The sequence below is a fragment of the Corvus hawaiiensis genome, chromosome 25, assembly GCF_020740725.1.
Source record: "Corvus hawaiiensis isolate bCorHaw1 chromosome 25, bCorHaw1.pri.cur, whole genome shotgun sequence".
Taxonomy (NCBI): domain Eukaryota; kingdom Metazoa; phylum Chordata; class Aves; order Passeriformes; family Corvidae; genus Corvus; species Corvus hawaiiensis.
Window position 1 is genome coordinate 2979104 of NC_063237.1, and position 15878 is coordinate 2994981.

Consider the following 15878-nt stretch of genomic DNA (forward strand, 5'->3'; position numbering starts at 1 on the left):
CTGGCCATGCAAAGCTCCCCGGGACAGGGAGCTGTCTCACAGTATGTGCTGGGTTCTGGAGTGTGCTGGGCCAGCAGAGCATGGGAGGCATGTGGAGGCCCTGGGAAGTGCTGTCCATGTCTTGGGGAGGGGCTGGATGGAGAGGGGAGCAGTTTGTTTAAGGACAGTAGAGAATGTCGGGCCTTGCCAGGGGCCACACCACAGCCGTGGGGTCGGGGAGGCATCACAGGATAGGTCTGTCCTTCCCTGCCACTGATATCGGCAGCTGGGCCAGGTTCCCCTGAGCTGTGACAGAGGAGTTCATCCCATCTTGGATGCTCAGACCCGTTTGCTCCCCCAATAAAGTCCAAGCTGTGTGTGATGAAGGTTTACCTGTGCTAAGCCGTCATTAGCGTTGCTTAGGAACGATCTCAGTTCTCTTCCTCGCCAGCCTTCTTGGCAATCCAATAACCCCATGTTTTAGGGATACCAACACCTCTGGCACTGCAGAGCCACCCAGGCCTGGCTCCACCTGTGCTGCAGGTGTAGGGTGGCCATGCCAAGTGCCCAACATAGCCCGAGCCATATCCTTAGCTGTGATGTTGCAGCCTTCCAATGTGTTTATGAAGTTAAAATCTTAATTAGTGGGGGCCTTCGGTTCGGCATCTGCAGATCCAGGCTGGATGAACAGCCTGAAAGCAAAGATGACATCTCCCTGCTGAAGAGCTCTTAGTTCCTTGGTTTCTAACCCATTTGTGGGACTAGTGCTGTGATGGCAGTGTCGGGTGAGACCCAGGGAAGCATCCCACAGAAGTCTGAGCTTATTTTAGGATCCCCCTTTAGCTTTGTGGTGTGACTGTGAATTCCATCAGGGAACAAAATCAGACTCCTTTGGGCACCTGTAATTTCCATAAAGCTGCATCGTTTGAATGATCCATTCAGTCTTTAGTAATTGGGGGGCGACAGTTCCCTGAGGAGACTATGGCATACGAGGGCCCCCATCTCCTGGTGCAGGGCTCCCCAGCACCCCCAAGAACAACCCCTCCCTGATCATCAGCAGTGTGATGGCCCCAAGCGTCATAGGGCTGAACTCACCCGTCCCTAAGCAACCAGTGTCTTCAATCTGGCGATTAATGTGCCTTTATTTATCGATATATTTATTTATTTAATGGAAGATAAGAGGCAAGTGGATGCAGTGGCTGCGCTACCTGCGCATGAGAAATGTCTCTTCTGTGAGGTTTTGTGGGACGATTTTGTGACTGGTCCCTTTTCACTGAAACTTAGTGAGTGTTTTGGAGTTTTCCCCCTACAAAGGGAGGTTTAATCTGTGCAGGTACTGTGACATGAGCCTTTTTGGGGTTGTGTGAGAGGCTAATGTAGCATTCATCTTTTAATCCTTTTTTTAATCTAATTTTTCAGGGAGGTCAACTAGTGCTTTATTTAACATGTAGCACTCGTTATTCCAGACCTGCCGCCTCATTCAGCGGCTCATTTGGTGCTGTCTGGGATGTGATAGAGTGCTCAGGAAAACCACATCGTTCTGTGGAGTTGGGGAAAAAAACCAACCCTCTGCTTCTCACCCATCACACAGTCCATGTTGCTCCCAGAGGCGGCTGTCAGGCCATAAATCTATTTGGGATGTTGCAGGGTTAGCAAGAGGGTTGGGCCCTGAACTCATGGGGGAGAGGTGAACCCCCTGCATCCCTCAAATCCCAGCCCCTGTGCTTTGCCTTTTGCACAGGGTGCAACTACAGGCTTTGCCAGGTCTGAGGTCCCGTATTCAGCTCATCTCACGTTCCCTCCGAGATGAGGGGACCATGGCTCCACAGCAGTGGAGTGTGATTTGGGCAACAGATCCCATTTCTACCCCATCCACTGGTTTTCCCGCCCCAGGTCGAGGGCAGGCTGAGGGAGGTGTCTCGAGCCTACGCTTTCCATTGTCCTTTTGCCTTAACTTTCACTTGTTCTTTAATTTTTAGAAGAGACAACTACTGCTCTGACACCCTGGAAAGGTCAGTAATTTGGGGGTCGGGTCCCCCACAACGCCAGTGTTTCCCCTGCTGTTCCCCTTGGGCCCCTCTGGCTCCCACCACAACTCATCTCAGCGGGAGCCGCAGCACCCACCGCCTGGATCTCCTGCCCCACAACCCCACTGCTTTCACTGGTGTAGGGATGAATTAGGGCTTTCTTAGCCACCCTCCCATCCTGCCCCCTCCCCGCCAGCCTACTGTGCCTGTCTGGTGGTGGTCTGTGCCCTCTGCATGCCTGTCCCCATCCCATGGTGACCCGTTCCCTCGCCATTGCCAGGGCAAAGCAGGGATGCCTTCGGGCTGCTTTCCCAGTGGGTCTTGTGGCAGGTCCTTCCTCCTCTGGGATGCTTCCAGTGTCTTTTTTATGGGGTGAGATAGGGGTGGACAGGCATTTGGTCCCCTTCCTGGTGTTATTCCTGGCCAGAACAGCCAGCTCTCTGCTGTGCAATCTTACTGTCCGGCCAACTGGCTTGGTGTCATCTTGATTTTGGGGTGGCTTCATTTGTGATGAATTGAGTGGTCAGTCCTTGGGATGACTTGTAGATGTCTGTGGAGGTAGTGTGTGACACCTGGATTTGGTGCCTGGATTTGTGAGGTGTGAGGTGGCTGAGTGTGCTGGGGAGTGTTACTGGTGGGAAACCAGATGGTTGCTGATGCTCAGTGCCCCGGTCAGGTTTCAAAGTGAGGGAACGTGTCCTGGGGTTTCAAAAGCAGTTGTGAATCAGACCTTGTGGTCAGCCCTGCTTCCACAGGACACCAGCATGGATGCCTTTTTGAGGTCTTTTCCCACCTTAGTCTTCTCCTGGGCCAACTATGTGGTGAAAAAATGGGTGTTTTGGTGAAAGCCATTGGCTAAGATACCCTCCACATATTTTTCCACAGTGAGCTTTGAACTCCTCACCCCCTGTGATCCCCAGAGATGGGTGGGCTTGGTTCTTCTTGACCAGCCTCCTCATCCCATCTCCTTGAGGTGGTTTGGGCCCATGCTGAGCCCCACAGAGACTCTGAAGAGGTGCAAAACACCAACTCCTCAATGTAGTGCTGCTGGCACTGTCTCTGCAGGGTGGGCAGGTGGTTACTGTCCCTCCCAAGGGACACTAGTGGGGAACAACAGGGTGGTCGCCCTGGGGTGGGCAGAATGTGCTGGGCAAAAACTGTCATCTCCCCTACAAGTATGGCTGGAAAATTGGGACCAGTTTGGAGGAGGGTGAAGGGGGCTGAGGGAGGTCGGATGGTGGTGATGCACAGGGAGTGGGCTCGGGATGGGGACTTAGGGCTGAAAATGAACCGCAGGGGATCTTGTCCCAAAGACCAGCATTGGTGGGGACAGGGACGGCTGCTCCTGCATTCTTGAGGACAGCACAGATGGAGGGGGACACCCGGAGAGCTCTACCACAGAGCAATCCCACCACGTGCAACACCACCAGGGCCCCAAATAGCGTGACTTTTTTGGTTTTAATCTTTCTCTCGTGGTTTCTGCTATTTGTTGACTTTGTGACCAACCACACGGGCGTTCCTGTCCCTTCCCGCAGGCCCCGGCGCAGTGCACGACGGGAACAATGGCGCGTGGCGGCGAAGCGGCTGCGCGTGGCTGCTGCTCCTCCCGCTCGCCCACCTCGCCCGCCAGTTTTGACCCGAGAGCCGGCCCGCGGAGTAGCGGCGGCGACGACCATGGCCAGCGAGTGCAAGCAGAAAGGAGAGGAAGAAAAGAAGAAGAAGAAGAAGAAGAAGAAGAAGAAGTGTTCACCGTTTCCGAAAATAATCATAAGAATTGAGAGAGTATCCGGCCAGGCCACCTGGGGGAGGGGGAGAGAGGAAAAACACGCAAAAAAAAAAACCACAACGGGAATTTGGAATGGAGAGAAAAGGGAAAAAATTAATAATCCAAGGCTTCCTGCTGAAGATGCAATGCGACTGAGTCTTTTTCTTTTCACCCTATTTTTTTATTTTTTTGTCCCCTGCCACTTTTTCCCCGTTTTCACCGTTCTCTGCCACGGGCCAGATGGAGGATGGATGGGGCCATCAGAGTGTGGCGCTTGCCCCCTGCCCTGTCCTCTTCACCGCCCCCGCCCGCCTGCTCCCTCCCGTGGGACCCTCCATCCAGACACACCGGTTTTCTCCTTTGCCAAGATTTCCCCGTCTTCTCATGGACTGTGCTGCCATTCGTGTTTCAGAATATATATATATATATATATTTCTCCATGTATACATATATATATATATGTATAGATATATAGATCTTCAACAGTTACCACCCCACCGTGAAGGGAAAGGGAGGAAGGAGACCGGCATCGAGCCACGCTTTCATCGTACCATCCGTGGACATCGTGAATGATAAGGGATTCTGAGTCATGGTTAATTTTATTAATTGTATTTTCTGATATGAGCCTAGAACTCTTAGTTCCTAAAAAACAGAAATGCAAAAAAAAAGAGGGCAAAAAAAGAAAAAAAAAAGGAAAAAAAAAACAATCCAGGAGAGGGGGAGCAAGCGGAGAGAAGTTTGTTTGCCGAGGAGGTGACCAGCCAAGGAGGCTTGTGAGCCCGGCAAGGAGGAGGAGGAGGAGGAGTCCTGTGCTGAACCCCCCCAAAACCGGCCCAAAAGCAGTCGTCTGGACAGTTCCTGCCGAGGGCACGGGCGACACTCGCCGCGCGTTGAGGTGGAGGGAGACGCTGAATCTTTTTATGGGATATATATATACAGTATATATAAATATACATATATATATATATAATTTTTTTTTTGTTAGAGTTTAGCCACGGTTCCCAGCAGGGTCCTTCCGCTGCCATTACTGCATGCTGTATATGGAGTTAGGTGTGTATCGGTTCTCAACGAGACGAGCGTCTCAGTCCACACGTCCCTGAACGCCCTCGCCTTTCCACCCTCGGGTCACCGGGGACAAAGGGTCACGGGGGACCAGGGCCCCTCTCCGTCGCTCTTTGCCACGTGGCCCCAGCCCCTTCGCGGTGGAATAAAGCGAGCTGAGGGACAGAGGGAGATCTATATAGCTCAGTTTTATATTTTTTTATTTATATATATATATATATATATATGTGTATGTATATGTGTGTGTGTGCGTGTGTGTGTGTGTGTATATATATATATATATATATAAAAAAAAGCCCACAAAAGAAATAAGAAAAAGAAGGTGAAGCAACCGGCCCTTGCTGAGGTGCAGGACCTGTTGCCTCGCCATCCATTTCGGCGGAGGTTTCTCCTGCGATTGGTTTTCCTCCTTCGATTTCCTTTCCTTCCCTGCGGCCGGTGGCGGGGGGCACGCGGGGGGCACGCGGGGGGCCCGCGGGGGGCCCGGGCGCGGGCAGGCGGGCGGCGAGGGGGCTCTCTCTGCCTATCCATTAAAACGATTGTTCCATGTGGCCGCTCCGTCTGGTTGTGGTGCTCATTGCCGCGGGGGCCAAGGCCACCCCGCGTTCTCCCCTTGCGCCACTGGGAATGGGCAGGGATGCGGGGAGGGGTGCTGGAGCGGGGCTGGCAGATGGGAGCACCGAGGCACCGCAATGGGCCAGGAGAGCATTGGAAAGATGGCCCCTGGACCTCACTGGTGAGCCCAGCAAACATGCTGTCACAGGTAAGGCTTTGGTGAGTAGCTGGAGAGGGTGTGAGGCACAGCTGTGCCCTATTCCCCTGCTCAGGACCCCACTCAGCCCCCCTAAGCTCACGGTGTGGCTCTCTGGCCCAGCTGCACAGCGTTGCAGGGGATGCTTGTGGAGCAGCTGAAGCAAATCTCGTGTGGGAAGGAGAGGCACAGTGATGTGAGGTGGGTGTGAGGAGCAGGGTTCCCCGTGCAATGCTGTCTACAGGCAAAGCACAGCAGGATTGTTTGGGTGTTGGTGCATTTTGCTGTCCATGGAGCCTTGTCTTGGTCAGGGTGCTGGTTTTTGGTGATGCTGGAAGCTTGCTTAGTGAGCTTGGTCCTCAGCCTCAGCTGTAGCCTCCGGGGTGCTGATTTCTTCAGGCCACCCGGCACATTTGCAGGATCAGAAGTTGGTTGCTATTGATGGCGTGACAGTTTCGTGTGAGGTTTTTTTATTTCTTGACCCTGTGATGTAACCCAAGAGATGAGCACGGAGAAGAGGGATGGGAAGGTGTTGCCTCGAGGTGTGACATGCAGTGTCCAAGTGATACCGATGTGGGGTAAGGGAAGAACCATGCTCAGGGTTTGTGGCACATCCCAAGTAAGGGACAGGATACTGAGGGTGTGGAGACAAGAGAGCTGGGCAGAGGTAGCAGGGTCAGGATGGCAGAGATGATGGCATTGGTCTTTATGCAGGTCTTGCAACTCCCAGGTTGGACCTGCCAGCCACAGTAGAGCAAACCTGGTAGGGGGGGCAATGCCCGGATGCTTGGGGATTATGGGGAGGGATCTGGGGATAGGTGTGGAGGTAACAGGGCTCTCTCCCTCACCTCCTCTCTGTAATTGTAAATTTTTTGGTGTTCTAGGTGGGAGATCAAGGAGTGTCCAGTGCCAAAGTAGCAGACAAAGAGGAAGTTAAAGAGAGAGAGGCGGCTCGATGGATGCGTTTATGTAATAATTTATTGACATAGGTAAGGGTGTCTCTTGGTGCTGGGGAGGGATGGAGGTCATGGTCTGAAATATGCCCTCCCTCCCCCTGGATGTAGCAGCTGAGGTCCTTGTCCTTAGGCACAGGTTGGGTGTTGCTGAGAGCCATGGAGAAACATCCTGCTCAACCTGGGAAAGGGAGATGGAGGGGGCTGCACCACCTCCCCGTGCTCTGCGATGGGGACAGTGCAGGCGAGGCATCAGGATGTGCCATGAGCAGGAGCATTTGGGCATCTGTAGGTATTCGCTCCAGTGGAGGCAGGTCCAGCACTGGGTATCCAGCAGAACTGGCATGGGAAGATGGGAAGCATTAGGGAGGCTCGGATTGTGGTGGGATCCCCAGGGGCCACATGCAAGGGGTGAGTGTTGCTTTGTGGTAGTTACATCAAATCAGCTCTGGCTCCCTGATAGATTGGAGTTTTTGGAAGAGGCTCAAAGCAGAGCCTCCCATGGTGGTCACCTATGCTTGATTCACTGCAGGTGACATTGAGGAAAGCGGGCAAGGTGACACATCCCTCCCAAATCCCTTCCCTCAGGAGGCTGTTGGGTTTTGAGAAGCACTTACCTTTCTGCTGGGGCCACTGGAGGGGGACAGCAGTGGTGTCCCTGATGTGCAAGGTCACAGCAGCTCTCAGCAGTGCTGGGATGGAGCTGTTTGCTTGTTGTGGGGTTCAGGGAAAATCTCTTGGGACTGGGCTTTTCATTTCCACGTTGGGGAAGACGAAAGGAGGTCTCAAAGTGAGCAAGACTCAGATGGGTCTGGCACAATCCCACTGCCCCCAGTCTCCTGGCAGCAGGTGTCTCTTTAGAGGAGCTTGTTGAATGTTTTCTCCTGGTTGATGATGTGGAAAGGTGAGGCATCCCCTGGGAGTGGAGGGCACAGCCTGCTGTGAGATTACAGCCATGTCAGGGAGATGCTGAGGGTCACGGCTCTTCTGCTCCTGGTCCTCAAGGTTTTTGTTCTTTGATGAAGACATTTGGTCTGTGTCACGCACTGCCAGATCACAATAGGAGCAAACCTTGGGAGCGCATTGTCTGCAGAGGCATCCCTTCATGGGCGTAGGTTTAGTTGTCAGAGTGAGTGTTGCTGCAAGATGACGGAGGAGACGCTGAGAATGGCTCGGTTGTGGAAAAGAGGCCCCGATCCTGCTGCTTCCACTGAATGTAGGTGAGTGATGAGAGCAAAGACAGTCCTTACCCTGCAGGGACTCCATCAACAGGTACATGCTCATCGGCAGACAGAGGTGGGCAGGACCTGGGACTCACTGGTGGATTCCAGGGGAGTTGCATGGATGGGGTGAGGGATGGCCCAAACAGCAGCAGGCCCCCAGCTGTGGGGCTTGAAGCATCACTGTTGCAGGGGACAATCAAAAGAGGGTCCAACCAAGTGCTGGGTGAGACCACAGGAGCGGCAGGGCTCCCAGGCACTCGGGAGCCCTCCCAGCTCAGCTCAGCAGGTGCCCAGCCCCGCATCCCTTCCCTGGGGTGCGTGGGGCCCATGAAGCAAAGCCCCGAAGGTACAAAGTTCGTCAAACTTTATTGATACACTGCACAATCACAACCATCTCTTATTCTTGCCGAATTAGAAAAGGTTACAACTACAATGTAACATGCACAAATCTCAGGTAGTATAGCCACCCTTGGAATACAATGATCGACAGAAACTCAAGACCGGCCATCACGGCCGTCAGCAAGAGAGACCCGAGAGCCACACTGCCCCCGCCCTGGGTGCCCGGCCACCCCCTGGGCATCCAAACATGGAGAGCAGTGGTCACAAATGGGTCTGCCACCCGGCAGAGCCGTGGCGGGACCGGCCTCAGACAGCCAACACGTTCCTCACAATGGCACGTTACATGGCACGAGAAAGTTGAATGCCGTCCCGGCAGGGGACAGGGGAGCCCACCCGACCCAGGGAGAAGGATGGGATGGGGGCAGCCCTGGCGCCAGGCCCGCCAGCCTCAGTGTGCGTCGTGGCGTCTCGTCTCTGCCACTCTCTGATATGCCATGGCCTCTGGCCCTGTGATTCTGCAGCATTTCTGCTGTGGGGACAGAAATTTGGGGCTGATCAAGGAAAGGGCACGGGGTGGCAGCGGGGAGCTGTTGTGGGGCAGTGCACACCAGTAAAGGCATCAGGGCAAGGTGTCTCCTGCACCCAGGGTACTTTTGGAGCAGGCATGTGGGGGAGGATGTGCGTGTCACCGTGCTGGCTGAAGACAGTACCATCCCCACTCGATAAACATGACCGGGGCCCTGGAAGAGGACCCAGATCGCTGACAGTGCCACCTTTCTTGGATGCCAGTGGAGAAGCAGAGCAGCACCGCAGGGACCGCAGGACGCGGACTCACCCAGTCAGTGCCGGATCCCCGTCCACCAGGTAAGCCAGCGCCTCAGGCCAGCACTGGGGCAGCCCCGCCTGGGGTCAGGCGTTTTTTGTCAATCAGCCATGGCACATGTTGAACATCCAGGATGTGGGGGCAGGAGCATCCCTTGAGATTTTGTAGCAGGTCCTGGGCAGCCCATTGAGAACAGGGATGAGGACAGGCACAGCTGCATAGAGGACAGGGTGGTGGCCCATCATGGCCTCTGGCCCGGGGTGGTTTTTTCCATCTTGTGTGCTGAGGGCTGGCACCCCAGCTGCTTTGTAGCCACAGAAAGCAGGTTTGGGCAGCAGCAGAATTTGCATGGGGAAGACAGCATGTGTGTGGCCGTTGTTCTTAAGTCATATCACTTAGGGAGGGAGAAGGAAGGAACAAGGCCCGGGGAGGCGCCGGGTCAGGACAGGGGACGCTCTGTGTGCTTGCTCGGTGCCTGGCTGTTGTCGAGTCTCCCTGTCGCAGCAGTAGGGTCCGGTGCCATGTGTGACGTTTCAGGAGCAGGATGGGAGTGTCCATCCCCAGACTGTGGCCCCAAAGCATTCCTGGGTGGCCATGGAGTGCCAAGAAGGCTCAGGGCTGCCACAATGTACCAGGCAAGGGCGTCCATGGTGCACGAGGCCATCAGGAGCACAATTCCATATGCAGGGAGATGACATGGCTACCGCCACCACGGGTGGTAGCTCCCAGGGTGGCTGGAAGAGGCAGAGGGCAGAGTCTGGGTGTGTCTGTTTTGGTGTCTCAGGCAATTTGCAGCAGGGAGCATTGGAGCCATCCTTGTCCCTGCTGTGCCAGCACAGCAAACCGACAGAGCCCAGGCCTCCTCCACACGGTCAGACACATCAGACTTTCCTCAGGCAGGGGCACATGGTGGGCGTGAGACAAGGCAGAGTGAGAACATTGCAGCTCAGGGCCCTCAGAGGGGCAGAGATACAGACAGTCATGAGCGTCAGAACTGTAGCAAAAGCGCCTTGTCAGCTGGTGTTTCGCTCTGTCGTTCAGAGCCTGTGCCCTGCGCTGGTGGTGCTGTGCTTTTGATGTGCAGGTTGGAAAGTGCTTGGAAAAGAAGCCCAGAGAAACCTCCCCAAAAAGTGCTGGCGGAGCATCAAGGTAAGAGCCATGGGGCAGCCCCTGCCATCGGGGGGGCAGCAGCAGAGTGGGCTGGGATCCGGAGCAAAGAGTGAGAGCCTGGCTGTCCGATGCAGCAAGAAGACTCTAGTCCCTAGGAGGGCTGGTGGCAGTCCCCAGGGCTCACATTCCTGGGAGAGCAGCCTCATGTCCTCAGGAAGGTGAGGGGGTTTTAGTGGGAAGCACAGGGGTACGATGTCAGCTGGAATAAAGAGCAGTGGGAAGTGCGTGACCCTTGAAGGACAACAGGTTGTGTCGGGTGACCCTCTCCGAAAGGGCCAGCGAGCATCCTGTCAGGAGCAGAGGCAGGTGAGGGGGGGCTGGCGACATCGGGGTGCTTAGGGAGGAGCTTTGGCGACGAGAACTGACATTCAGGACCAAGAGGGCTGAAGGCAGAGCCAAGAGGCTTCAACCTTGGGGTCTTTTTGGGCATAGGCGGCTTAGTGAGACGACGAGATGGACATCCCGGTGAAGGCTCTGGGCAGCACCCGGCCCGACGGCTCCGTGCCCCCAGCGTTGGAGATGAGGCAGCCTCAGGGGGCACCGTCCGTGCCGGGCCACACCCCCGGGGCGATGGTGGCGAGTGACAGTCTGGTGGCACGTGGTGGGGTCTGTACAGCGTAACCGGCGGCGAGAACGATCCCGGCACGTGGGAGACGGGGCCATCCTCGGACGCTCGGCACCGCCGCCCGTCCTCCGGTGCATCGCCCGTCCGACGGAGAGGAGTCCCCGGGCGGCGCGGCGGCCGAGCCCGCGGCGGGGGAGAGGTGCGGCGAGGCCTCCCGGGACCCTCCGCTCCCTTATCAAAAGTCGAGGAGGAGGCGAGCGAGGAGGGTGGCCCAGAGGCAGAGGCCAGAAGCCACCCGGGATGCTGCGTTGCCACCGTCGTGCACCGCTCCAGGCCCTGTTTGGAGGAGAGAAGAGAAAAACAAAGGACAGCGTTAGTTCCAGAGCTGAGATGATGTGATAGAGTGAAGGGAACCCACCTCCCCTTTGTCTTTGCAGTTCCCCTTCACATCCCACCCCTCAGCTGACTGGGGTGTTGTGTTCCCCCTTGGAGGCGTGGTGGGTTTGTCCATCATTTGGAGAGCATTATCAGTGTTGAGGAGGAGATAAGGAGGCAGGCAAAGAGCTTGAGGAACACTTAGAGGAGGCACAGTCCTTGTCTGAGGAGGAGGAGGATGCCCTGGGCAGGTGTCAGTCCAGCCCCACCATGCTTGGAAGTTGCCCTCCTTGGAGAGTCCTGATGGAAACCACCACATGAGAGCCACTGGGGACCAGAGACCTTGGTGCTCCAGAGTGGCACAACTTGTGACTGGTAACAAATGATCGTCGGCTCAGGAAATGGCATCGTGCAGATGTGGATTCTCAGGTATGCAGGAGCATTTTGGGGTCACTGGGGGTTCTTGGCAGGCAGGTCAGGCAGGGAGGAGGCTGGTCATCTGGGTACACAGCTGGAAAGGAGACTTGTTGCTTTTTATGGTGCTCGGGTTGTTGTTTGGGCTTCAGGGTGCACAGGAGGCCAGTCAGGATGGGATGAGACAGCTGGGCAGAGTGAGGGAAGCAGAGACAGACACAACATGCTCTGCTCATGGGTCTGCCCACACTCCCTGTGGCCATGGAGAAGCATTTGGGGAAGCTGCAGGTCTGAGTCCCATAACTGAAGTTCTGAAAGGGAAGAAATAGAGAAGTAAGTGCTCAGCTGCCTTAGCATCAAAAAGGGCATGGACAAGTGTGAAGTTAATGGGATTCTGAGGCATTTGTGAATATGCTCTCAGGCCTGCAGTCAGTCACCTGGAACGGGTTCATCACAGAATTCCAGAATGGTTTGGGTTGGAAGGGATCTTAAAGCCCATCCCATTCCACCCCCTGGCATGGGCAGGGACACCTCCCACTATCCCAGGTTGCTTCCAATCCCATCCAACCTGGCCTGGAACACTTCCAGGGATGGGGTAGCCACAGCTTCTCTGAGCAACTTATGCCAGGGCCTCACCACTCTCAAGTGAAGAATTTTTTTCCCAGTATCTAATCTAAACTCATCCTCCTTCAGTTTAAATCCATTCCCCCTTGTCCATGCCCTTATCAAAAGTGCTTCCCCAGCTTTTCTGTAGCCCCTTCCAACCCAAATCATTCTGTGATTCTATGAAATCGTATCCAGTTACATTAATTTCCTCAGGATGGTGTTATTCCTTGTCTTTACTGATTTTTTGTGAACATTTATCTTAATTCAGGAAGAGGCAAAGGAGAGCCTGAGATGTTAAATCCAAGCACTGCCAGAAGGTGAAGGAAATGATGGGAAGATTCAGTGATGAGCGAGAAGCTGTGTCATGCCCATGCTCAAACAAAATTGATTACAAGAGCACATGATCATCCAAGAGGGGTAAAACTGCTATGCTGTAATCAGACATTTCCTCGCTGAATAGACCTTGTGATGTGAAAGGTGGAAACCCACAGGCATTTGTTAGGGGCAGGTAGAGCCTTGGCAGGTAGAATGGAAAGGGCTTCTGAGACTGGTTTTCTCTCAGACCTGTTACTGCTCCCTATTCTTTGGTTTTGACCCCTCAAACCAATGGCAGCTGCTCAGCACATCATCCAAAAACTATAAAAATAGTGAAAATTTCTGCAGATTTGAAACTAAATGTTGATTAGCCTTAACCTTTTATGTATTTACACCTGCCCAAGCACTGCTAAATCAGTGCCTTTCTCTGGCATCTCTATCTATAGATGGTGGATTTTAATGTGTGACCAGTTCTTATCACTGTTTTCTAGTTCACAGTTCTGCACTGGTTATTGGCTTTGATTTAATGACACTTTTAGAAATTTCATAATCTATCCTAAAGCAACTGCACTGTGGTTGAGTTGGAGAGTTCCCAAACAGATAAGTCACCTAATACAGAGAGGAAATAAAACTCAAAGTGCTGGGTCATTACTAGAAAAAATAAAACAAGTATTTTCTCTTAAATTTATTCTTAATTCTTTTCTGTGGAAGAATGTATTCTGGTATCAGACAGCTTGGCCTTGTAAAGATTGTAAAGATAGTCTACAGAAGAGACAAGCATAAAGCTACAGGGACAGAATAAAGTAGTAATTAGATACGATCATGAAATCAGGGCAGATGGCTCATTTCATCACAGGCTGCCTGTGACTCCTGTGTGTTCTCTGAACTGTCACTCCCTAGGGGAAAAGAACAGCTCCCACCAGGACAGGGAGAGAACTCAACTGAGGCTCCCTAGCCCTGGCATCCCAGCAAATATTTTGGCTCTGCTTTGCTCAAATCCCAGTACCTGGGCATTGAGGTGTGAGTGCACTGGGGCTCTGGCTGCCCCTACTCAGCTTATTATTGTAGTTATTTATTATTGCTTGCTTGTAGTTTTCTTCTTGGTTTATTTTGTGTCCACCTTTATGACTATGTTCTTCCTCTCCTGGCTATTTCCTTCCTTCCCCATGAGGCAACCTTAGCTTTTGAGACCTTAAAGCTGCCATGGCACAACCTCTGCCCCCTCATACCAGCACTCCTGTTTGAGACTCAGAGCTAATTTAGGCCAAGTTTATTAAGGACTAATTATTTACCTGTGTATTGATGATGATTAAAGCCTAACCCTGAGTGACATGTGATGTTAATGATTGTCTAATAAAGCCTGGTCTAAGGTTTCAAACTGTGTGGCTATCTTTGACACATCTCACCAAATCTGCTGCTGCAGAAGCTAAAGGTCAGTATGGACAGAGGGACACAGAGATTGACAGGTACCAGCCAGAAGAGATGGAGCTGGAGAGCTTTGCTCTGCTCTAGATCCTCGGGATCTACATCTTCTCCCCATAAAGCTGAATGCAGGAGGAGCTCATGTGCAGCCAGGCCAAGAGGTGCAGGTGCTCACAGGACATTGGCAGGATGGAATTGGGAGGCTCAGCCAGGGCAGGGGCCAGGGGCCAGAGCCTGTCATGAGCAACACGTGGTGACAAGGGAACTCGAAGTCACTGGGCAAGCTGGGGTGAGGGCGGGATTGATGCCACAGTGGCACCATGGCAGCCTGGCATGCCACAGCGATAGCACACGGGGGTTCCTTGGTGCGGAACAGAACAGAAGGAGTCGTGACAGGGACACAAACGCAGGTTCAAGCACTGGTCTCACCGCTGGAGGTGGTGACCTCAAACAGTGGCACAAAAAAAATGGTTGAACTCAATGAAGTCCAGCATGGTCACAAGAGATGGAATGTGACCTCAAGTAATCCCCTGTTAATTGGCTGACCTAAAGGAACCCCAATGACCTATAGTCACCCCCAAAGTGCTCTGTAGAGAGTGAGTTTGACCACAAGTAACCCCAATGACCTATAGTCACCCCAAAAATTAGCTAGTTGACCTCAAGTAACCTCAAAGTGCTCTGCACAGAACAAGTTTGACCTCTAATAACCCCAATGACCTATAGTAACCCCAATAAGCCACTGGTTGACCTCAAGTAACCCCCAATGACCTATAGTAACCCCAAATCTTAACTGGTTGACCTCAAATAATGACCTCAAGTAACCTCAAAGTGCTCTGCACAGAGCAAGTTTGACCTCTAGTAACCCCAATGACCTATAGTAACCCCAAAAAGCCACTGGTTGACCTCTAGTAAACCCCAATGACCTATCGTAACCCCAAATTATAACTGGTTGCTCTCAAGTAATGAGCTCGAGTAACCTCAAAGTGCTCTGCACCGAACACGTTTGACCGCTAGTAACCCCCAATGACCTATAGTAACCCCAAATCGTAACTAGTTGCCCCCCAGTAATGACCTATAGTAACCCTAAAGTGCTCTGCACAGAACATGTTTGACCTCTAGTAACCCCAATGATCTATAGTAACCCCAAAAAGCCACTGGTTGACCTCAAGTAACCCCCAATGACCCATAGTAACCCCAAAGATGCTCTGCACAGAGCGAGTTTGACCTCTAGCAACCCCAATGACCTAGAGTAACCCCAATGACCTAGAGTAACCCCAATAAGCCACTGGTTGACCTCAAGTAACCCCCAATGACCCATAGTAACCCCAAAGGTGCTCTGCACAGAGCAAGTTTGACCTCTAGTAACCCCCAAAGTGCTCTGCAGAGAGTTTGACCTCTAGTAACCCCCAATGACCTCTAGTAACCCCAATGACCTATAGTAGCCCCAAATCATAACCAGTTGCTCTCAAGTAATGACCTCAAATAACCTCAAAGTGCTCGGCACAGAACGTGTTTGACCTCTAGTAACCCAAATGACCTCTAATAACCCCGATAAGCCACTGGTTGACCTCATGTAACCCCCAATGACCTATAGTAACCCCAAATAGTAACTGGCTGACCTCCAGTAATGACCTATAGTAACCTCAAAGTGCTTTGCACAGAACAAGTTTGCCCTCTAATAACCCCAATGACCTCTAGTAACCCCAATGACCTATAGTAACCCCAAAAAGCCACTGGTTGACCTCAAGTAACCCCCAATGACCCATAGTAACCCCAAAGATGCTCTGCACAGAGCGAGTTTGACCTCTAGCAACCCCAATGACCTAGAGTAACCCCAATGACCTAGAGTAACCCCAATAAGCCACTGGTTGACCTCAAGTAACCCCCAATGACCTACAGTAACCTCCAAAGTGCTCTGCACTGAACAAGTTTGACCTCTGGTAACCCCAATGACCTCTAATAACCCCGATAAGCCACTGGTTGACCTCATGTAACCCCCAATGACCTATAGTAACCCCAAATAGTAACTGGCTGACCTCCAGTAATGACCTATAGTAACCTCAAAGTGCTTTGCACAGAACAAGTTTGC

At 52.9% G+C, this 15878-nt stretch overlaps 2 protein-coding genes and 1 long non-coding RNA gene across 11 annotated transcripts in view; 2 read left to right on the forward strand and 1 right to left on the reverse strand.

The window, feature by feature from the left end:
- The window catches only part of LOC125338382 (protein CEPU-1), a 356024-nt gene extending 351020 nt beyond the window's left edge, over positions 1–5004 (forward strand). For 3 of the 4 annotated variants that reach the window (XM_048329065.1, XM_048329067.1, XM_048329064.1), the window contains 2 exons: positions 1959–1991; positions 3542–5004. In XM_048329065.1, coding sequence (XP_048185022.1) covers positions 1959–1991; positions 3542–3642 — 134 coding nt within the window. In that variant the 3' untranslated portion in view covers positions 3643–5004. The remainder of the gene's footprint in view (positions 1–1958; positions 1992–3541) is intronic. The other variant, XM_048329066.1, reaches the window with a different exon arrangement.
- A 3103-nt stretch (positions 5005–8107) lies between these two features.
- Positions 8108–15878, reverse strand: part of LOC125338383 (opioid-binding protein/cell adhesion molecule homolog) — a 295496-nt gene continuing 287725 nt past the window's right edge. For all 6 annotated transcript variants that reach the window (XM_048329072.1, XM_048329071.1, XM_048329074.1 and 3 more), the window contains one exon: positions 8108–10993. In XM_048329072.1, coding sequence (XP_048185029.1) covers positions 10893–10993 — 101 coding nt within the window. In that variant the 3' untranslated portion in view covers positions 8108–10892. The remainder of the gene's footprint in view (positions 10994–15878) is intronic.
- On the forward strand, positions 10988–13745 carry LOC125338384. Its single transcript, XR_007208268.1, has 2 exons — positions 10988–11461; positions 12321–13745. It is a non-coding gene; the product is annotated as an uncharacterized LOC125338384 (long non-coding RNA).